This window comes from Apodemus sylvaticus, chromosome 19 (genome assembly GCF_947179515.1).
Source record: "Apodemus sylvaticus chromosome 19, mApoSyl1.1, whole genome shotgun sequence".
Lineage (NCBI taxonomy): Eukaryota > Metazoa > Chordata > Mammalia > Rodentia > Muridae > Apodemus > Apodemus sylvaticus.
In genome coordinates, this window is record NC_067490.1 from 4175636 (window position 1) to 4199047 (window position 23412).

General features: G+C 55.0%; 1 protein-coding gene across 1 annotated transcript in view; it reads left to right on the top strand.

Annotated features, from left to right (window-relative positions):
* Positions 1-15559: 15559 nt before the first annotated feature.
* Itpr3 (inositol 1,4,5-trisphosphate receptor type 3) overlaps positions 15560-23412 on the top strand; it is a 64864-nt gene continuing 57011 nt past the window's right edge. The window contains exons 1-2 of the mRNA XM_052164615.1: positions 15560-15635; positions 16323-16670. Of these exons, the coding sequence (XP_052020575.1) occupies positions 16582-16670 (89 nt within the window). The 5' untranslated portion in view covers positions 15560-15635; positions 16323-16581. The remainder of the gene's footprint in view (positions 15636-16322; positions 16671-23412) is intronic.

The window sequence follows — 23412 nt, forward strand, 5'->3', positions numbered from 1 at the left end:
AACTGCTGTGGTTTCTGAGCCTAGAACCAGGTTATCTGACACAGGCAACATGTCTGTCTGTCTGTCTGTCTGTCTGTCTGCCTCTCCCCTCCTCCTCACCTTCTTCCTCCTCCTCCTCCTTTTTGAGACAGAGTCTTTCTGTAACTCTGACTGGCCTGGAACTTGCCATATAGACCAGGCCGGCCTCAGATACACAGCCATCCGCCTGCCTCTACCTCCCTAGTGAGTGCTGGGATTAAAGACACACACTACTACCCCCAGACAAGTTGGTCTTGGACCTTGGCCTGACTGGATGGATGGATGGATGGATGGATGGTGGATGGATGGTGGATGGTGGGTGGGTGGATGGTGGATGGTGGATGGATGGATGGATGGTGGGTGGGTGGATGGATGGATGGATGGTGGGTGGGTGGGTGGATGGATGGTGGATGTATGGATGGTGGATAGTGGGTGGGTAGATGAACAGGTGGATGGTGGATGGTGGATGGTGGGTGGGTGGGTGGATGGATGGATGGTGGATGGATGGATGGATGGTGGATGGATGGATGGATGGTGGGTGGGTGGATGGTGGATGGTGGATGGTGGATGGATGGATGGTGGGTGGGTGGGTGGATGGTGGATGGTGGGTGGGTGGATGGATGGTGGATGGTGGGTGGGTGGATGGATGGTGGATGGTGGGTGGGTGGGTGGATGGTGGATGGTGGGTGGGTGGGTGGATGGTGGATGGGTGGATGGTGGGTGGGTGGGTGGATGGTGGATGGTGGATGGTGGGTGGATGGTGGGTGGGTGGGTGGATGGTGGGTGGGTGGATGGATGGTGGATGGTGGGTGGGTGGGTGGATGGTGGGTGGGTGGGTGGATGGTGGGTGGGTGGATGGATGGTGGATGGTGGATGGTGGGTCGATGGTGGATGGTGGGTGGATGGTGGATGGTGGATGGTGGATGGATGGATGGTGGGTGGGTGGGTGGATGGTGGATGGTGGGTGGGTGGGTGGATGGTGGGTGGGTGGGTGGATGGTGGGTGGGTGGATGGATGGTGGATGGTGGATGGTGGGTGGGTGGGTGGATGGTGGATGGTGGATGCTGGGTGGGTGGTGGATGGTGGATGGTGGATGGTGGGTGGGTGGGTGGATGGTGGATGGTGGGTGGATGGTGGGTGGGTGGATGGATGGTGGGTGGATGGTGGATGGATGGATGGTGGATGGTGGGTGGATGGATGGATGGTGGATGGGTGGATGGATGGATGGTGGATGGTGGATGGTGGATGGTGGATGGTGGATGGATGGATGGATGGATGGTGGATGGTGGGTGGGTGGTGGATGGTGGATGGTGGATGGATGGATGGATGGTGGATGGGTGGATGGATGGTGGATGGTGGATGGTGGATGGATGGATGGATGGATGGTGGATGGTGGATGGTGGATGGTGGATGGATGGATGGATGGATGGTGGATGGTGGATGGTGGGTGGGTGGTGGATGGTGGATGGTGGATGGTGGATGGATGGATGGATGGATGGTGGATGGTGGGTGGGTGGTGGATGGTGGATGGTGGATGGTGGATGGATGGATGGATGGATGGTGGATGGTGGGTGGGTGGGTGGTGGATGGATGGTGGGTGGGTGGGTGGGTGGATGGTGGGTGGTGGGTGGGTGGATGGTGGGTGGTGGGTGGGTGGATGGTGGGTGGTGGATGGTGGGTGGTGGGTGGGTGGATGGTGGGTGGTGGATGGTGGGTGGTGGGTGGTGGGCACATGAGCGGAGGACGGTTGGTAGGCGGAGGGGCGGGACATGAGAAAACATCATGCGTGGAGAGAGGAAGTGAAAGTGTAAGAGAAGGAAGCCAGAACGGGTTCATGGGGTTCATGGCGCAGGGCACAGAGTCATGCCCTTCCCAGGCCCTTCTGCCCTGATCTCCCACGTCCCTCGCTGGGCTCTGCCCTGCTTACCCTGGCCATGGCCGCTCCAGCCGGGCAGGGGAGCAGGCCTGAACAGAGTAGCTCTTCCTCTCGGATATGGAATAACACAGCTCCCATCTGCAGCTGAAGGACAGGCTGAACCCCTGCTCGGGAAGTGCCTGAGGGCTTGGGTGGACTTTGGGAGTGGCCACTGGGCTGCAGGCACTTGGCGCTTGCAGCCCGGCCATAGCCTGTCTGGAGGTCTGCACAGAGGTGGGCAGGGCGGGGCGGGGCGGGGCGGGGCAGGTACAGACTCACCCCAGGCTCCCTGCCCCAGGCTCCTCAGAGCGTGCCAGTGGTAGCCAGCTGGGCCTTCACTGGGTTTCCTTGTCCCTGCTCCCTGTGGCTGGCCACGTGCCACCAAGAAGCTGTCCGCATCTAACGGCTCTGTCGCTCTGAGTCTGAGAGCGAGCGAGAAGGTGCCAGCCTCCCCCACAGGCCTAGTCTCTAGTTCAGCACTTTCAGGAACTGAGGCCCTCACTGTCTCCAGTGAGAGGTGTCAGCCATGATGGCTCTAAAACCCAGCTCCTAAGTGAGATGTGGTGACCCACAGCACTGGGAGGCTGAGGCAGAAGTTCCGGGCCAGCCTGAGAGAGAGAGAGAGAGAGAGAGAGAGAGAGAGAGAGAGAGAGAGAGAGAGAGAGAGAACACACACCACACACACCACACACCTTCCTCTCTGACATCTTTGGTCCCCAGAGATTGGTCTGTGTCTCTTTCTGCTCTGTGGACAGAGTGTTTCTCTAGCTAGCAGGCACGAAGCCCTGGGTTGAATCTGCAACCGTCAAGGCTGGAGCCTCATGGTGCTGGTGCACGCCGGCAACTCCAGTGCCCAGAAAGAGGAAGAGGAGGAGGAGGAGGAGGAGGAGGAGGAGGAGGAGGCTGGAGAGTCAGAAGTTCATGGGCTATATGAGATCCTGTCTCAAAAAATATCAGCCGCCCTGAGCTTCTAAAGCTGCGGGAGCTAAGCAGGCTTTAGGCTCCATTCAGCCCAGGCCAGAGCCACCAGCCAGCGGCAGGCACAGCCACGGTGCATACCCAGCACAACTGTGCCTGTAGGCTGGCTCTGGTCCTCACTGGCTGCTGATCATGTGACACACAAGACTCCCTAGCAAGAAGTACCCTGGCAGGACCTTCCAGACCTCCTGATGTACAGAAGTTTGTGCAAAAATGAGTTGGTGGTCTCACACGATTAAGTTCCGCATATTCATTATGCAGTAGTCGCCAGGGGAACATGGCCCCCAACACACTCTGGAATCCCCCATTCCCACCTTGTCTGCCAGTTAGAATCACTCCTGGGCGGGACCCAAAGCCAGGAAGACAGGGAGCTGGTAGGCCACTCCTTCAGGGCAGCAGGACGTTCTGAGCTCACCCTGAGGCAGGGGGTAAGCCACCTCTGAGCCAGCCGGCAACTGTGGGATTCCAGCTAACAGGGGGCTGCGACGCGGAGGCCACTGGGGGGAGGGCACCACCTCTCTCTCTCTTGCCCCATCTGTGACAGCCATCTGTGAAAGGCTTTGCTCTAGCTCTGGTAGAGTGGCTGGGTACAACCATCAGGCCCAGGAGTGGCTGAACTCCAGAAGCAGAAGCAGGCTTCAAGCAGATCACAGGTGCCTCTTCCTCCCCTATCTCAATTGTGTGTGTGTGTGTGTGTGTGTGTGTGTGGGCGCGCGTGCTCTTGTGTTCTAAGACAGGGTCTCACATAGCCCAGGTTGGTCTTAAATTTACTACATAACCAAGGGTGATCTTGATCCTCTGATGCTGGTTACTGATCTGCTTCTGTCTACCAGGAAGTCCTCCCTGTTGTCTGCCCCCTTTGACTGCTATGCTCTATCCACGGTGACAGAACTATTGTAGTGGACTCTAGAGTCTCGTGGAGCCAGGGCATAGTTGGTCCAGCATGTGACCCACAGACTGGCACCCGGAGAGAAGCACCTGGACGCAGAGAGGCCCCGAGCTGAGGGTGGAGGAGGCTGCCTGGGCCCCTCTGGGAAGATGGAGACAAAGTAGAGATCTAGCTGTTGAGGGATGAGCTGGGAACACAGATCTTGGTGGGGTTCATGTTCTGAATATTTGGGGCTCCCCTCAATCACCATGAGGACAAAGTCCTCTGTCAGCTGCCCTCCTGGGGCCTGACTTAGGAGACCCTATAGATCAATGTTTCTCGACCCGTGGGCCATGATCTCCTTGGAGCTAAAGACCTTTCTATAGGCGTCATTCATCAGACATCCTGCGTATCAGATACTTACGTTATAACTCACAACAGCAAAATTGCAGTTATGAAGTAGCAATGAAAATAATTTTTTTTTGTTTTTTTTTTGGATTTGGTTTTTGTGAGACAGGGTTTCTCTGTGTAGCCCTGGCTGTCCTGGAACTCAGAAATCCACCTGCCTCTGCCTCCCAGAGTGCTGGGATTACAGGCGTGCGCCACCACTGCCTGACAATGAAAATAATTTTATGGTGGGGGGGGTCACCACAACATGAGGAGCTGTATCAGAGGGTCACCCTATTAGGAAGGCTGAACCCACAGATATAGTTCGAAGCAAGTCTGGGCTACAGGAGACCCCATTTCAAGTAAGAAAGAGAACAGACCCTGCTTGCCGAAGGCCAGCATCAAGACAGGACTGAGGCTGAGGGTCACAGTGAGCCGGACACTTCAGGAAGAGAGACTCCAGTCTCAGCTCAGAGGGTGGTTCCAGTGTCCTCTGGACTACCTAATCTTTCGACTCCAGGTTGAGGGGTACAGTGCTCTGTGGGAACCCTCTCTGTCCCCTAAGAATCTACTTTTAAGGCCTCAAGGAGGCTGGCCACCTAGGATGATCTATTCCGGAGACCCTGCGATTCTGAGCTCTTCCGTTCGCTGTAGTTGGGTGACACTGTCAGTCAGGCTGGGCATGTGGGACAAATGATTAAGTGGAGCGTGCTAGAGGAAGAAGCCAGGAGACCTGCACTGGCCATTGGCCCAGCACTTCACAGAAACCTTCTAGAATCTTCCCTGCCTCGGGGCTTCCTCGCTCTGCGCAGGACAGGCTGGGATTAAAGTCCCCAGGCTGGCACTGACCCAGGGCAGGCAAGCAAGAGGATAAGGACCCTGCAGGCTTCTCCACCCCTGGGTGGGACAATCTGATTCCCCACAGCCTGAGCGCTACCAGCCAACAGGGCGAGTCCTGGGGCCCCACTGGGCCTGAGCTTCTCAAGGTCTCCAGCATAAACCATTCCCCAAGACACAGCCTGAGAGTCTGATTTGGGGGAATTTGAATGAGGTGAGATCCCAGTTTCTCACTCTGAGACTCCCAACAGACTAACCACTAATCTCTCTGGGCTGGGTTTTCCTCACCGGCCAAAAGCAATCTCAGTGGTGCCAGACGCGGATTCAGGAAGTCCCTATGGATTTGGCACGGAGATCGCTCTCCCAGGGTTGGGAACTTCTGTGAGGTACTGTGCGGGTGTCCACACCTTTGACCTTGTCAAAACCCATGGAACTGACCACACGGGAAACATTGCCAGAGGCATCGGCTTGTCAGTCATAGTGAGCTGTCAGTCAGTCACGGCAAATGCACCACCACGAGAGGCTGCAGTAGATCCGACCTTGGGAGCACCACATTACGACCCCCCGGACCCTGGGATAGCTTCATGTAGCCCAGGCTGGCCTCCAGTTCACTATGTAGCCAAGGATCGCCTTGGATTCTGATCCTCTTGCCTCTATGTCCCCAGTCCTTGGATTGCAGGCATCACCCACCCAGTGGAACCTTAAAATGTTCTAAAAACAAAGTCCAGGCAAGGCTTTGGAGGCCCGGAACCCCGCACTTAGGAGGAGGCACAGAGGCGGGAGGATCGGAAGACACAGGTCATCCTCGGCTACATGGTAAGTTTGAGGCTGAGGCAAGCCTGGGTTATGTACAACCCTAGCTCAACAACAACAAAGATAAAAAACAAATCCCTTTTATTTTTTATTTTTGTTTTATTGTTTTGGAAACGGAATCTGAGCTGGGTGGTGGCACACGCCTTTAATCTCAGCACTGTGGAGGCAGAGGCAGGCAGATCTCTGTGAGTCCAGCCTGGTTCACAAAGCGAGTTCTAGGATGGACAGTGCTGCATAGTAAGACCCTGTCTCAATCAAACAAAAACCCCAAGATGTTTATGGTACATGCATGGGTGTTTGCGTGTCTGTATGGCTGTGTACCATGAGCACGCAGTTCCCTCGGAGGCCAGAAGAGGGCGCTAGCTCTACCTGGAACCGGCATTGTATGCAGCTGTGTATGGCCCATGGTTTTAAATGCTTTGCCTGCTCCCTGGCCCTAGCCCTGTTGGACCACGAAGCCTCTCTCAACTCCCCTTTAGCTCCAATGCTTTCTCCTTTCAGCTTCGCTTTTGGAGTTTTCCACTCCTTCCCGCCCCAGGATCTTTGTACAAGGCATTTGCCCTGTCTGGCTTGTCCGTTAAAGCCCTGGCTTCTCCCGGAAGCCTCAGCCTCTCCCTGCCCATCCCCTATAGCTCGGGCCTCTCTGGGAGCTCCAGTCACATGTCACCACACCCACCGGTACGTCCAGGGCGCACAGTAAAACTGCATGCAATTTAGGGGAGTGACCCGGATCTGCACCAGAACCCCAATTCCAAGAGGGTGTGTGCTCACAGGGTCCCAGGGCGCTCGGCACTTCCTTGAGTGGCCAGCACACATTGCAGCCCCCGCCTCCCACAAGAGTCTTAGCTCCGGTAGTCCGAAGTTGGGGTTATTTTCTCTAGCCAGAGAGCCCCTTCCTGAGAAGGGTTCATCAACTCTTCAGGCCTGAGGTCTGGCAAGGCAGCCCGCGGCTCCCAGATCCCCAGAGATCTTACAGCTCCTGGTGTCTGGCTGGAGTCAGGCTGCACTTTACCGGGCCTTGCAGGGAAGTCTCCTGTTCTTCTCATGAAGGCCTGGGAGCTGGATGGGGGTGTGGGAGGGAGAGGCCGGCTGTTCTCCATCTGGCCCGAGGCCGCCTCTGCTGCCCCAGGACAAGGGCCCCAGTGTCTGCCCAGCTCCTGGACAAACAGCAGGCCTTTCTCTCCCTGTCTCCACTAAGAGTGCCTGGGCTGTGACCCGTTCCTGCCCCCTTAGGAGGGCACGGCACACCCTCCTCCTGTGCCCCTCCCCCCACTTATAAAGGATCTAGAAACAGGCCAGTCAGCTTGGTGTGGGAGAGGGCCTGTTGAGTGGATGACCACGCATGTTTTAACAGTTTTCAGGCCAGGCCAGGCAATCTGGGCAAGGCCGACTTGAATGCTTCCTGCCTGCCTGCCAAGGTAGGTGTGGGCGCAGCTGGAGGCCAGAGCCAATCCCAGGTAGACTTGGCATCAGTGTTTTGCCTCCTGTCAATCAAGGTCTGCTCCTGCCCAGCCAGGCCCTGGGAAGTTCTCCAGGTAGTTTTCCTTTACTACAAATGTCCAAGGCCCAGGACCCTTGTCTTCTCTGAGTCCTTGGAATGAGGCACAGAGACCCGGACATACCCAGGGACGCCTGTGAGACCCCTCCCCTGGGAGCTCCCTCCAAGCCCATCCGGGTATCCAGGCTGAGGGTAACCAGAACTGCCATCCCATCCACTCCCCAATTCAGACACGTGACTCAAGGCGTCAACATCTCAGCCTAGATTCCCGACATCCTTGCCAGCCTGTGATGCTTGTCACCAGCATCATTATTGAGTGATCGAGGGGATTTGGGGCCTGGTTTGTGGAGCTCTTGATAAAGTTGAAAAAGTTTCCTGTGGTCAAAAGCCCCAGCCTCATTCATCAGTACAACCCAAATTCCACGACTAGATTGTGTTTTTAAAAATGTAAGAGCCTGGTGGTGGTGGCACACGCCTGTAATCCCAGTACTCTGGGAGGCAGAGGCAGGCGGATTCCTGAGTTCAAGGCCTGCCTGGGCTACAGAGTGAGTTCCAGGACAGCCAGGGCTACACAGAGAAACCCTTGTCTCGGAAAAAACAAAACAAAACAAAACAAAACAAAAAAGGGTGTTTGTGTGTGTTTGGTATTTGGTGTGCATCTGCATGTATGTGTGATTCATGTACATGTGTATTTGAGTATGTGTGTGTTTTGTGTGCATGTATATATTGTAAATATTTGCATGCACATATGTATTTGTATATTTGTGTGCATGTGTGTGTTTGTGTATATGTGTATATCTGTATTTGTGCACATGTGTGTGTATACTTATGTGTTTATATATACATGTGTGCATTTGTGCACATGTGTGCATGCATGTGTACACGTATATACATACATGTAAACACACATGTAAACACATATGAAAACACATGTGTTTATGTGTGCATGTGCTTGTGTGTACATGTATGTGCATGTGTACATGTATGCATGCACGTATGTGCACATATATGTAAACACATATATATGTTTATGTGTGCATATACATGCCAGAGGCTGAGTCAGGTGTCTTTCTGCATTGCTCTGGAGACTTGATCTTTCCCGATCATGGAGCTCGTTGATTAACAGATTGCCTGACAGATCCTCCTGTTGCCCACCGAGGCCAGGGTTACAGGCTCACACCCCTGAGCCCAGCTGTCTGTGGGGGCTGGGTCCTCACATGCACTTGAAACCTCTCTGCCGTCTCCCCAGCCCCATTTATTTCCTCTTCCCTTTTCTTTTGATTTGTTTTGAACAAGCTCTTGCTATGTAGCCCTGGCCTGTAATTAATAACTAATTTTGCTTATTCATTTGCTCATGTGTGTATGGGGGGAGGGGAAGGAGCACCAGTGTGTCACACCATGCATGTGGAGGTCAGAGGTCAGCATACAGGAGCTGATGTGTCTCCTTCCACCGTGTGGGTTCTGGGGTGGGGCGCTCCGGGGATAGGCAGGCTTGGTGAGCCATCTTGGAGACCCTGTCATTTCTTTCAGACAGGGTCTTGGTGTGTCACCCCGGCTGGACTCTGCGTTGTGGTTCCTCTGCCTCCACTGCTGTAATTACAGGCGTGAGCCGCCACACCCAGCGGACAGAGTGCCGACGGCCCCAATCTGTAGAACAATGGCCTCCACTAGACTCTTGTATGACTCTCCAGACCCACTGCCCACACCTGTGCACTCCCTTTGACCTCCGACCTCTCCCCACACCACAGCGGGCTGTGCTGGGAGGGTGGCGGGGGGCGGAGTTACCCAGCTCCCCTTGGGCTGTCTGCAGTCTGTGCCAGGTGGGAGGCTGGAGGGCCGGAAGAGAAAGATGTGGGGGTGTTTGTTCCCTGTCTGCCACACCCAGCTTGGCAGTGGCCTGGCTCTTGGGATCCTCTCCCTTGGGAGGTTGGTGGCCTTTCGGTGGCACCCCGGCTCCAGGGCACCCCGCCATGTTGGTTACCCCTTCACCATGTCTGTGCCTCTCTTGAATCAGTCCTGGGCACGTGTGGCCGCTGATTAGTGACACTATTGTTTCCCTGGGGACACTGAGACACGGAAAAGGCTTTTCTTTACAGCAGTGCGTGGCTGCCACTGCTGCTGTGATCTGACAACAGGCGTGGCTTGCACTGTGTCTGAGATGGGCTATGCATGGGAAAGTTCAGGGTCAGGCATTGTGCGGGACAGCCTGGCATAGGGGCGGCCTGATTTGGGGCCTTTAGAACCAGAGTCTCAAAAGGCCCCCTGATGGGGAAGGGTGGGGTGGGGCTGTCTTCAACACCAACAGCCAGTCCCAGCCCTCGGTCTCTTACCTCTTAAGTTCCTGGAACCACAGCTTGTGGTCCCATCTTCCGAGTTCCCGTGCATCAGGAAGGTGGTCACCCACCGTCTGCAAGAAATAGATACTTCAGTGAGGGCATGGGGTTATGGGAAACGCAAGCCTTCCCGAGACACTGAGCGTGGATTTCCATGTGTGGGTAAGGGCACGAGTGAAAGTGCCCTGCACAAGGGAGCGGGCGGGCTCCCCGGGATCCTGCACACCCTCCACTGTGGCTCCCTGCTGTGGGTGGGGTGCCCGACCAAGGCAGCTGATGACATAGGGAAGGAATTCTCTGGGAACCCAGCGGGCCTGCACTGGCACCCCACCCACGGGGGTGACCCAGCTGGTGGCTGCCACTTTGAGTCAGCCAGGGCTGGGCCCCGCCCCCTTCCTGGTTTCGCCCATCCTGGTCCCGCCCCCTCCAGGCTCCTCCCCTCTCCTGACGCAGCAGTCAGGAATAGAAGAGACCCTTGAGAACAGTCTGTCATCTGTCCCAAAGCACGACTGTGTGGGTGGTGGTGGCATGTTCTCAACCGTCCCAGTTGCAATCAGAGGGGCCCCCGAGGGACAAGCCAGACCATGGTGACACCTGGGGTGGTGGCAGTGCTGTGAAACCTATTTCCTGGGAGGACCCTGGATCTCGGATTCTGCTCTTACAGTCCCACACAGCAGAGCCGGGGCAGGTCTCCGGGAGTGTGTGTGGGTTGAGGGGACACTGGTCCGGGCTTCCAGACTGACCCCTCGATACCACTGTCCTCTTCAGAACTCAGGGAATAGTCTGAGCCCCTCTCCCACACCTCCTCATCTCAGCCTGTATGGGAGGTGGGCCGCCTGCAGGGTCTGCCTGTGGGCACTCTTTGGTGTGAACTTTTTTTGAACACTCTTTTTGAACCTTTGGAAGTAAGCTCTGCACTCACATCATGTGGAATTAAAAAGAAAAAGAAAGAAAGATGATATAAAATTGCTGGATTGGTAACTGTAGGCCTGCAGTCTCAAAGGTTCCAGAATCGTATTCGAGAAGGGTCATAGGTTCAAGGTCTGCCTGGGCTCTAGACCGGGGTTAAGGGTTAGCCTGGGCAACACAATGGAGATCCTGTCTCACAATATGAAGTTTTAAAAGACAGCTAGAGGGTAGCACAGAGTCAGGGCGTTCACCTGTCATGCCTGAAGCCTTGGGCTTCTATCCTCAGTACCAAAGTCTGGCTTCTGGGAATTCCATTTGTGGATCCCAACAGCATCAGCCGTCCTCTGCCTGCTTCCTGGGAGAGATTCTCTTGGGAGATGGGACTGTCAACAGGTACTAGGAGACACCCAGCCATTGAGGATGGGCCTGGGCCAGGCTGACCTGTTTCTTGCAGGGTGAGGGTGGGTAGGGGGTGGGGGTGGAGGTGGGGGCTGTGCAGGGTAATGCCTTTCCTGGGTCTGAAGTTGGTCCCAGCCTGATGGCCACCCAGAAGAGCTGGGCTGCCATTCCCCCATCCCCCACTCTTCTGGAATCTCCGGCAGTTCCTCCCCCAGCTGGGGCTCCCAGCTCCCGGTGGGGAGTTGGTGTCAGGGTTAATTCATGTCCTTTCTGGTTCAGTTCCACTTAAATTCACTAAACCTTTCTGTGAGCCTGGCCCAAGGACAGAGTGAGGCAGACAAGCCGTACTCCCTCTGGAGCCTCAGGGTCTCCTGTGGAAGCAGAAAGGAGCCACCACTACAGCCCACGTGGTCTCTGACAGTGGGAGAATGGAGTCGGTAAAAACAGGGCCGGTCACAGTGCTGGTGAGGATGTTCCCTCAGCAGAGCAGGCACAGACCTCCGAGGCCAGCGGAGGCCTGTCATCCATTAAAGCAAATCTACCTTCTCTCTCTCCCTCCCTTAATTTCCTTTTAGAGTTGTTTACTTTCGTGTACGAGTATTTTGTACATGGGTATGCTCGGATGTGGACCATGTGCGCCTGGGACCTGAGAAGATCAGAATCTGGCATCAGATTCCCAAGCTCGAGTTACGGACGGTTGATGTTGTGTAGGACGTCCTCAAGCCAGCGACCTCCGTCACAGGGAGTTCTGCTGGGCCTGCTGACTCTACATTTCCTTACTGAGGGGAAGACTGTGGCATTCTCTCTTGAGTATCCAGCTGGGTGGGTGGGGGGGGCACCTCAGTCTACACTGGCAGTTGTTAACTTTCCTAATGCTGTGACCCTTCAAGACAGTGCTTCACGTTGTGGTGACCCCCGACTATAAAATTATTTTTTGTCGCTGTTTCTTAACTATAATCTTGCTACTCTTATGAATCACAATGTAACTATCAGAGATTATCCGATATGTGACCCCCTAAGGGGGTCGTGACCCCACGGCTGGAGAACTGCAGATCTAAGCACCTCACAGGAAAGCTATCCACTCTGCTGAGTACTTCTCTTGGGCCTGCTTTGAGGTCACCTGTGCTCTGTCCCAAAGGCTGAAAGACTCATTGGTTCCCCTGGGTGAATTTTGGTAGACTGGAATCTCTGATACTGATTTTTGAGACAGGATCTTTACTCTACAGCCCAGGCTGGCCCAGAACTCATAGGTGTCCTTGTCTTTGCCCCAAGAATGTTGGGTGGAGGTGTGTGCCCTGTGGCTCTCCTGGACTCTGGCTTTCCCCGTCTTTCTTGAGACAGTGTCTCTGGAGGCCTCGGCTGGTCTTGGGCTTCCTCAGTAGCTGAGGAACTTCTGACCTCCCGCCTCTACCTCCTGTGTGTGGAGATTACACCAAGGCTGGGTGACGTGCTGCGGGGATGGGACCCCGGGCTCCGTGCCCGATAGGCAAGCGCTCTGTTGATTGAGCTACATCCCTGACCCTATTCATGGGCTCTGCATTGGGCCTGAGCATGCTTCCTCTTGAAGGCCAACTGGGTATCTGCAGAGGACACAAGAATGGGAAGGGAGAGACAGTGGCCCCGCCCACTGGGCTGGGTTCTGCAGACCCTGTCCTGTGGGCAGCAGGGAGCTAGCCATTCATCAGAGAGCTTCAAGCTGCAGGGCCACAGGCTGAACCGTCTGGAGTCCATCTGCTCTTTCTTTCTTTCTTTCTTTCTTTCTTTCTTTCTTTCTTTCTTTCTTTCTTTCTTTCTTTCTTTCAAATTTATTTATTTATTTTATGTATGTGAGTACACTGTAGCTGTCCTGCCTTCAGACACACCAGAAGAGGGCACCAGATCCCATTACGGATGGTTGTGAGCCACCATGTGGTTGCTGGGAATTGAACTCAGGACCTTCGGAAAGCAGTCAGTGCTCTTAACCACTGAGCTATCTCTCCAGCCCCCTGTTTTTTCTTTAAAGAGGGTTCTTGGTAGGGAGCTAGGTTCTCAGGTGGTTAGCACACCCTACCACTCAACTGCACACCGACCCCACCATCTGTTGCATTAAAAAAAAAAAAAAAACCTGACTGAACTTTTCTTTAAACCAGCACCACCTCAGATTTCCATAAAGAGCTCATAGTGGAGCTGGCTTGGCAGGACCAGGTGCCTGGTCTGAGCCCTGGGGTGCTCCTGTGGAAACAGCCTCGTGTTCCAGAATTCCTAGAGGCAGTGGGCGAGGCAGGAGCCTGGCAATGGATCTCGCTCTTTGGACTTCTCAGTGGGATGAGGTTTGCTCCCTGCCGCTGAGTTTTCCTGGTTGACAGAGACATGGAGGCTCAGAGCATCCAGGCCCGGAGTGCAGGGTCGTCCTCCGCCTGGCTCTGAGACAGTGGCTGAGTGTGGCCACACAGAAGGACCAGGCAGCCAGCGGCAGTGGCTGGAGTCTGGAGTAGTCGCCAGAGAGCCACTGTTCAACCTTTGGCTTTTTATCCTCCAAGCTCAGGGAAGGAGAAATAGGCAGGTTTGATCAGATACCGGTGAGGAGCAGAGGCCCTGCACATAGTAGGCGTCTTAATTACTCTTCTCTTACTGTGAATGTGTGTTTTCCCTCTGGAACTCCAGGGAAAAAGGAGAGGCTGGAGGATCTGTCCTGGGGCCTGGCCCTTCCCAAGATGCCGCGGTCTGAGAACCTGCGTCAGGAGCCCTGACTGTCTCACACACTGGAGAGACTGGAACCTGGTGGGTGACTGGACCGTATGGTGTTGCTTCTCAGGGCTGTGGTCATCACTTTTTGGGAGAGTCCACTAGATAAGGTTTTTTTTTTTCCTTTTCCTTTTTCTTTTTCTTTTCGAGACAATGTAGCCCTGGCTGTTCTGGAACTCTCTCTGTAGACCAGGCTGGCCTCGAACTCAGAGATGTGCCTACCTGAATGCTAGGATTAAAGGCATGTACCACTGCTTGGCCAGATTGGTTTTTTTTTTTTTTTCCTTTTAAGTGGTAGTTTACAGTTTATTGGATGCATGTGCCGTGTCGTTTTTTTGACAACTGGACACAGCCAGAGTCATCTGGGAATAGGACCCTCGGTTGGGAAGATGCCTCAATCAGACTGGCGGTGGGCAAGCCTGTGGCGCATGCTCTTAATTCCTGGCAGATGTGAGAAGGCTCCAGAACACTGTGGGCAATGCCACCCTGGGGAGGTGGCAAAAAGAAAGCAGGCTGAGCAAGCCAGTAAGCAGCTTCCTCCTCGGTCTTGGTCTTCGCTTCTGGTCCTGCTCCAGGTCCCTGCCTTGGCGTCTCGTGATCACCTGGGACCCGAAAGCCCAACGAGTCCCTTCCTCCTCAGGCGCTTCTGGATAATGGGTGTTCTGTCACAGCAACAGAAAGCAAACTCGGGGACACACACACACACACATGCACACACGCACACATACATGCACACATGCACACACGGAACCGTGGGTTCCTTGCCCATCAAGGCATAAACGGGGCATGGCAGAACATGCAGGAAGATCACCACTGTGGAAGTCTTGACTGCATGGGACATTGATCTTTGTGTGTGTGTGTGTGTGTGTGTGTGTGTGTGTGTGTTTTAAAGCCACCTAGTAAAGACAAGCATTCAAAGCATTGTAAAAATACTGTTATATATATATGAAGGTGTGAGGCTTGGGCCAGATGTAGAATTTGTGTGACCGTGGGCACTAGTGACTCGGACATCCTGGAGTTCGTACCTTTATCCAAGTTCTTGGGGTCTTTATGAACTTTGGTTTATTTGCTTATGTGGAGTTACAGATGGTTGTGAGCTGCCATGTGGGTGCTGGGAATCAAATCCCTGTTCTCCGGAAGAGAAGCCAGTGCTCTTAACTGCAGAGCCATCTCATCAGGCCCTGTTTTTATCTTTTTGATTAATTAACTTTTTATTTTATGTGCATTGGTGTTTTTTGCCTGCATGTATGACTGGGTGAGACCCTCAGACCCCCTGGAACTAGAGTTACAGACAGTTGCGAGTTGCTGTGTGGTTGCTGGGAATTGAACCTGGATCCTCTGGAAGAGCAGGCAGTGCTCTTAACCACTGAACCATCTGTCCAGCCCAGTTTTCTTTTTATTTGAGGCAGGCTCTTGTGTGCCCTAGGTGAGCCTCGAACTTACTTACTATGTGGCTTGTCTTTAACTCCTCGTCCTCCTGCCTCTACTTCCCCATTAAAGGCTTGGCTAACCACTCCCATCAGTTCTAAGGGTCTTGGTAAAAATCCCACGCACTCAAGAATTTTCTCGGTGCAGGTCGGCAGCTGTCTGACGGCTGGCGGCTGTCTCCACCCCTCCTGGGTTTCTTCCTGCTTCTGTCTCCAGTCCCCTCCTCCTTTTCTCCCAGGGACAAACGCCCCCATTCCCGCCCCTCAGGAAATAAGGGAGGGGAGGGGGAGGGGGAGGAGGGAGCAAACGTGACCGAAGGGGGGCTGGTGGTGACGGGGGTGGGGGGGGGGGCATTCTTATCTCAGGAGTTCAAACCAAAGCACTAGGAAGCAAACGCCCAGCCTCCGTGGCGCAGAACAGAAAGTAGTCAACTTGACGTTGAGTCTGAGGGCCGAACTGAACTTCGTGAACAAGGGCCCGCCTCGGGAACTTGTTTCAGTGGGCGCTGGGGTGCACCATTAACTAGAGGTAATGCTCTCCCCCTCCCGGTATTATTTATTTTAAAGCAAAGACAGAAGGAGCCAAGAGAAAATGGAGCCAATTCCTTCTGGAGAGGGAGAGGCTGAACTGATTCGGAAGTTGGATCTCTTTGTACACAGGAATGTGGGGAGAGAGAAAGAAAAAAAAAACCCAATAACAACAATAAAAAACCCAAACCCACCCCCATTGCTTCATTTCTCCTCCAAGTCCAAGCACTTTCTATTGTGCAATGAAAGGACTTTTCATGTTGAGAGAAATGAATCCTGATTTGCAACGCTAAGGGCTTGAGCGCGCATCCAGGCGCAAGACGGTTCTCAGCTGGGCGCGGTTGCCGCAGGGTGACCGTGGCCAAGTCCCCGGTGTGTTCAGCCACGCGTGGGCCGCAGGCTTGGCGAGCTGGGGATCTCGGAGGGTGGAGAGCCCCGAAGTGTAGCGCGGAGCCGGTGGACAGCCGTCTAGAGAGCGCGCTAGAGCCCGGGGGTCATCTGGTGGCACGCTGGGTACTTTTGGGGGTGCAGGCGTGCACGCGCGCGCGGTGTAGCAGAGGCCAAGCCCCGGGCGCGGGTGCACGTGGGAGCCGCGGCGGGGGCGGGGTGGGGTGTGGTCTCCCCGCCTCCCAGGCGGGATTTGCATGTGTGTGGCGGCCCCAGACTTCCTGCTCTTTCCCGGCTGCAGGTACGCGCGGGCCGGGCCGGGCTGGAGGGCTGCGGGCGCGCAGAGACGCGGGCACCTCCTCACCCGGACCCCGGCCGCGCCGCGCCTCCTCGCTCTCCAGTGGCAGCTAGCCTACCCCGGCCGTCCCAATCGTACGGGTCGGCGGGCTGCGAGGTGGCACTGCGCCCCTCTCCGCCCAGCGCGCCTTAGTCCTCTGCACCGAGCCTGGCAGCTCGCTCCTGGGCGACCTTGCCGCCTCGAGCCCAGGAGGGCCGAAGCCATGAATGAAATGTCCAGCTTTCTTCACATCGGGGACATTGTGTCCCTGTACGCCGAGGGCTCCGTCAATGGCTTCATCAGCACTTTGGGGTGAGTGAGCTTAGGGCAAGGGGGGGGGGCATCGGGGCTATGCTACCAGCTGCTTGTCTCCCAATGTCCGTCCTCTGCCCCCGTGTTAGAGGCTTGCTTGGACAGCCCAGTCTCCAGAAGCGAGGGGTCGCTGGCTCCCCTCTCTTAGAGAAAGGAAGTGCTCTGTTTGCTCAGGTAGTAGTCGGGTGCCCCGGGGAGTTCCAGGAGGCGTCAGGGCCCACGAAGCCCGCCACTTCTGGCACACTCCTTTTCTTAACTCTTGGCTGAGGGGTTTGCACTTCCTCTGCAAGTGGTCCTCGGTTGGTGCAGGTGGCTGGGGCCTGAGTTGGAGAGGCCCTGGGTGTGCTTGTCTGGGATTGGGGGTAGGGTGCTAGGGTTGGCCCAGCCGGGAGCCTGGCACGCACCTCTGTAGCCCCATCTTGAATCGGCTTATTTATTTAATTATTTGGAGGGGTAGCATCTTTTCACCCTCCTTGTGCCCCATCCCCTCTTCAGTGTTTTCTTTACCCTCCCTGTCCAGGCAGCCCAGGTCCTGGCCAGCTGGCCCCCCTCTCGCTGCCCCCCCCCCCCCCGGTCAATTTCCTGTGTAGCTGCTCTGGCGCCCCTGGGTCCCTGGTCCCAGGTTCTCTAGAGCACTTTACAAACATTAATTAATTCTGGCTGTCACCCCCCGGGGTCCAGGCTGGATAAGCAGGGAATTGATTCCATCCCATGCTGGTGCCAGGCCTAGCTGGTAGACTTTAGAATCCCTGTATCTTATTCAGAGAGCCCCTGGGCACCTTGCTGCTGCAGGACTGGAGGGAGAGCATGGCAGGCTGGGATCTGGTCTTTTTGCACCATTTTTGGGTGGGTGAGGCGGTGGTGGCTAATGTTCTGTGGTCTCATCTTTTCAGAACTATCCAGCTGCCCAGAGGGTGACTCCTCTCTGGGGGGCTTTGGAAGTGTGTCAGGAATTCTCATTTCAAAGTTAGCCCTGCAGGTGGGAGGCTCCTGGCCGGCCCCTTGTTCTCTCCTCTCGGTGACTGGAATTCAGTGTGCGGCCAGTCGGGAGGAGAAACCTCGAGGGCCCCTCTGCCTGAGGAGGCTGAGATGGGAGTTCCAGCTTCCCCCTCTCCTCCCAGAATCCTTCAGGCTCTCCTACACACCTCAGGGTCAGATGGAGATTCCTACACACACACCTCCCCATCAGATTTCTCTTCCGAAGTTGCCCAGAGCAGAGGGGCGGAGCCACATCTGGGCCGCGTCTCTGCAGGCCTGGCTCAGAGCCCTGCCAGGGCCCTTCCTGGGGAGCTCCAGGGGAGCTGCGCAGTCGGCACTTCATGTGCCACTGTGGGACCCGGTGTGTGTTGGGGGGAGGGGCAAAGCCAAAGGTGGGAGTCCTGACACCCCCAACTCTGCAGATTCTTGGAAGAAATAGACACATTTTGTTGATGTGTCTGGCTCAGGGCTGGGCATGGGCTGGTTAAACACCTTGAGGTTGACAGAGCAAGGAAAGGATCTAAGGTCCCTTTCTCTGTATTCCCACAGCCTCCTTCATCTGGGTATCCCTCTGCGGTGCTCCGCTCCCCCCCCCCCTCTCTCTCTCTCTCTCTCTCTCTCTCTCTCTATATATATATATATATATATATATATATATATATATATATATATATATATGTAAGCACATACCATACACAGTTTACACAGTTGCTGTCTTCAGACACCAGAAGAGGGCATCAGATCCCATCACAGATGGTTGTGAGCCACCACGTGGTTGCTGGGAATTGAACTCAGGACCTCTGGAAGAACAGAACAGTCAGTGTGCTTAACAGCTGAGCCATCTCTCCAGCCCCTTCTCTCTTTTAAAAATTATTTCATGTGTACGCATGTTTTGCCGGCACGTATGTCTGTGTACTGTGTGGGCGCTCCATGGCTGGAGGGGCCAGAAAGCTCATTGGATCTCCTGAGACTGCAGTTATAGAAGGGTGTGAGCCACCGTGTGGGTGTCGGAGATGCACCCAGGTGCCATGTCTCCAGGTGCCCCCCTTCTCCCCCCTTCCTCCCCAGCCCCCCCCACCCCCCACCCCCGTTCTTAGGACACTTTCTTCCTCTTGGTCCTTCCTGCCCCAGGAGCTGCTACTTTCAGTCCACCTGGACCTCAGGGTAGGTCTCAGGGACATCTGAGAGCCCTCCACCCCAGGGTACCCCTTCCTGTGTACTTCCCCACCCACCCCGCCAATCCCCCAGAAAGCCTGGCCCCAGCGCAGGCCTTGGCCTCATCTCTGCTCACTTCATTCTCCCGTGCACCAGAAGCTCAGGTGCGTTTCCTGGAACCTCCCCCTGAGTCTCTTGTCTCTTTACCTTTGCTCCCCTGTGACTCCCTGAGTAAATCTGCCCCACCCCCTGAGACCTGGCCCCAAGTGGCCTCTTTTGAAAGAGCTGAGACCCTACCTTCCAGGGCAGAATTAATCCTGTTTTGTTTTGTTTTGTTTTGTTTTCTGTGACATTTCGAACTGTTCTCTGGTGCTCTCCTGGCTCCGTGGACTCCCTGTAGGCCCAGCTAATGCTGCACGCGGCGCAGGGTCGGTGCGCTCTGGGGACGTGTGGGCTTCCTGCTTCCAGCTTAGAGCCAGTGAAGAGGGATTGACAGCACTTTTACCATGTCCCCCAGGAACTTGTAGATCCTGTGGAGTGGGGTCTACAATCCCAGCACTTGGGAGGCAATGGTTGGTGGATTGAACGGCAGCCTCTGCTATATGAGGAATTGAAGGCTAGCCTGGGCTACAAAGTGCTTGTCTTCGGAAAAAAAACAAGGCAGACAAACAAACAAAAAGGTCAAGCTTGCTAGACACACAGACTGTAAGAGACTGCACACTCAGTCTGACTGAGCCAAGATCTCCATGATTCTGTTTCCTTTTCTGCGGAGCTGGGAGTGGAACCCAGGTTTGAGACAATGCGATCCGTACATACAGGTTCAGTTCCCGCGCACTGCCTCTGAGCTATACCCTCAGCCTTCGATGCTGCGTTGTAATGACAGTCCCAGGGCCAGGAGCATGGCTCTCTGAGTCTCTCTGCTCCTCTTACTCAAGTCTGTCTGCCCCCACCCATAACTCTGCTCCCGCAGCCTTTCCCGGGGCTCCTGGTGCCCAGGGTTGTGAACCCTGGGCCTGGTGTGATGGAGGGGCCTGGTCCGTCTCAGCGCCCAGTGTCTGGCATTCAGTTAGAGAATGTGTTGAAGACAGGCAGCCTTAGTGGGCAGGAGGCTGGCCCAGCTGGGGGTGGAAGGGGGCTCTGGTTGAGTTGGGAGGTGTAGCAGCTTGGGGTTTGGGGCCAGAGCACTTAAAGAGACAGCCTGTCAGAGCCGCCCGGGTAATTAGAGGTCCCAGGAAGATTGTATATTAACTGGGTTGGGAGGTTGGGAGGGGTCTGGGGAGTGGATCTAGCAGGCCCACACCTGTCCTTGGCAGGGAAGCGTGGCCACAGCTGGCCTCGCCCCTCACCCAGGTGGAGGCGTAAGAGGCCAGAGCTGGAGCCGCGGATGGGGAGGAAGAGGGGAGGGTTGAATGGTTCGCGGCCAGCTCTCCCTTACAGGAACTCAGGGAGGACCTGTTAGGTCCCATCTGGTTCCCTGGAGACCTTTTAGTGTCCCCAGAGTGGCTGCAGGCCCCCCAGGGATTGAGTTGGGGGTGCAGGTGAGCTAAATTGTGAAGAGGCATTTGTCAGGGAGACTTTGCTATGGGGCTCACTTTTGAGGGGATGTGCACCCCTGGACCTGGGTCACCCTACCGTGGGGTAGTCAGCACATAGGGTCAAGAGGGCCCTGGCCTCCTCCTGTAGCATTCACTGTCTTTTTGTCCATACCTAACATGTCTTGGGAGGAGGGGTGCTGAAGGAGAAGACCCTAAGTGTGGGGAGCCTCAGGTTCCCAGAGCCATGCCCCTGGCTCCCACTCCATCAGTAACTGAGTGTTTCCACAACTCTTACCTTCTCAGAGTAACTGCGTCCTGTCTTCCCCGCGCCCCCATGCTGGGACCAGGCCTCGGGCTCTGCCAGAGGAATCACATCTCTAGTACGTCCTGCGCATTCACACACACTCTTTTAAATCTTTTCAATTTAATGATTTAATTTAATTTAATGATTTAAAAGATGTAAATCATTAAATCTTTTTAAAGAAAGATTTAGTGCTGGGTGTAGTGGTGCATGCCTTTGATCCAAACAGCACTCAGGAGGCAGAGGCAGGTGAATCTCTGAGTTCATGACCAGCTTGGCCTACAGAGCAAGTGTCAGGACAGCCAGGACCACATAGTGAGACCCTGTCTTGGAAAAAAAGAAAGGTTCAATTGTTTGTGTGTGTGTGTGTGTGTGTGTGTGTGTGTGTGTGCATGTAAGTGCAGGTACTCATGGAGGCCAGAAGGGGGCGCTGGATCCCCTGGTGCTGGAGTTAGAGGTGACTCAGAACTCTTAAATGAGTGCTGTGAACTGAACTGGGGTCCTTTGTGAAGGCCGTACCTAGTTCTAACTGCTGAGCCCCCTCTGCAGCCCCATCCTGTACCTTCTCTAAGGTGCTCAAGCTGTACCTGCAAATGTCTTGGATGTACATATCCTAAAAATTTCTTATTAGCTAAGGACTTGCTAAAACAAGTAAACAAACAAAGCAAACACAGTGTAGTTCCCAGTTGGGTGTGTGGCCCAGGTCTGCCATCCCAGCTCCCCAGGAGCCCGAGACAGGAAGCTTGCGAGGTCAAGACCTGTCTGGGCCACAGAGTAAGTTCAAGGGCACCGAGGGGACTCTGTGAAGAGAGGGCTGGGGTCGGTCGGAGCTTGGTGGCCAAGCACTGGTGTGCTTGCTGAATGTAGCACTCAGTGCCCTGGGTCCGGCCTCCTGCACTGGACTGCGCCTCCCCGTTCTGTGGATAGAACTATTTTCTTATGACTTCTGGGGTTTGTTTTTGTTGTTGTTGTTGTTTTGTTTTTTTGTTTGTTTGTTTGTTTTCCGAGATAGAGTTTCTCTTGTGTAGTCCTGGCTGTCCTGGAACTCACTCTGTAGACCAGGCTGGCCTCGAACTCAGAAATCCGCCTGCCTCTGCCTCCCAAGTGCTGGGATTAAAGGTATGCACCACCACCGCCCGGCTTCTTAAGACTTCTGAAGTTACTTTTTTTTTTTTTAATGTACGTATGTATCATTGTTTTGGAAGCCTTTTCTGGGTTATGTCACTGAAGAGTGTAGCACAGGCGAGACCCCTCCTAGACTAGGCCGTCTGGCCTTTTGACGCAGCCTTGCTTTGTAACCCTGGCTGACTTCAGAACTGTGGCTCTTCCAGCCTCGGTGCCCCACAGGTTGGGATCACAGGTGTGCGCTGTCTTTCTCAGTCTCCTTACCGTGCACCCAGGGCTTGGGTTCCTAAGCAGGCTGGGAGAAGCCTGTCTGCTTGGTCGGCCTGAGTCATTCAGCAAACGTTCATGAAGTGCCTACTGGGTGCCAGGTCTGAGTTGTAGTGTGCTGCACCTGTGCAGCTTGGTAGGTCACTGGGTCCCTTTGAGGCTTAAGCAAGACCTTGTCGTCCCTGGAGGAGGGACGGTCCCTCCCCAGCTGCCTGCGGTCCTCAGGTATGTCTGAGATCTGCCCTGGCTTAATTGTGGCTTCATTGGATGGAGGCACTGTATTTGTGTTCGTTAGCCCTAGGCAGTGGGTTAGCCTTAGCTAATCCTGTGGGTTAGCCTTAGCTAATCCTGTGGGTTAGCCTTAGCTAATCCTGTGGGTTAGCCTTAGCTAATCCTGTGCTTGCAGACTCAGGTTTTGAAAAGTTTTATATATGTATATATATTTCCCGGAGGAAATACGAAACAGCTCAGATAATGCCTGTTGGCGGTGCTGCCGCGGCTGTGGAATGTCCTTTCTGGGCCACGGACCTCGTGAGCACGCACAGAAGCCTTTCCAGACAAACCAAGCTGAGTCCCGGTTTGTATCCTGTCTTGTGGACATGTCTGCCCTCTCCAGAGCTGACACCCCGTTGTGGTGGCACAGAGTCACATGGTAGCAGGCTCTGTGACTCATGAAAGCACTCCTGGTACCTGCCTGCTATGCGGGCTGCCTAGCAAACTTCAGATTTTGCCCCGAGCATCCTGAGGCTCCCATGTTCGGGCACCCGTTTCGCTGTCCAGATGGAGATCAAAGGGAAGGCCTGCTTTTTGCCCATCAGTTGGCTCCTAGGTTCGTGCTGTGCTTTTTGTCTGCTGGTGGAGGCAGGACTGTGCCACCGAGGGTCTGACCCAGTTCGTGTCACGTGTTTATGAGTGTTGTGCGGCTGGTGGGAGTGAGAGCCTCCGCCCTCTTGGTTGGGCGTGGTGCAGGTCCCATACAGCGGCACTTGGGTGTGATGTCCCCATGGGGTGACTCGAGCAGAGAGGGGGCCACATAGGGGTCTGCAGAGGACAGACCCATCTCAGCTTCTGCCTCAGGACTCTAGGGTCTCGGGCTGAATCCAGCCACTTGGCCTCGAAGAATCCTGCTTTAGTCTGCTGCCCACGCCGCCTTGCCCCACATTCTTGACCCCGTGTCCCCTCCCTAGCTTGGCCCGATGGGTGGTGGCTTGGGCTGGGGTGTGTGGAGAGAAGCAGGGTTGCAGGGTGGGGACAGACAGACGCACCAGCTCTGCTCTCAGCTTGGGGGCAGGTTTCTGGGTTTCGATAATCTTGTACACACAGCTGGGATCTCCGCGTGTCCGTCCACTTCTAGCCCTGCCCTCTCGAGTGCACAGCCCAG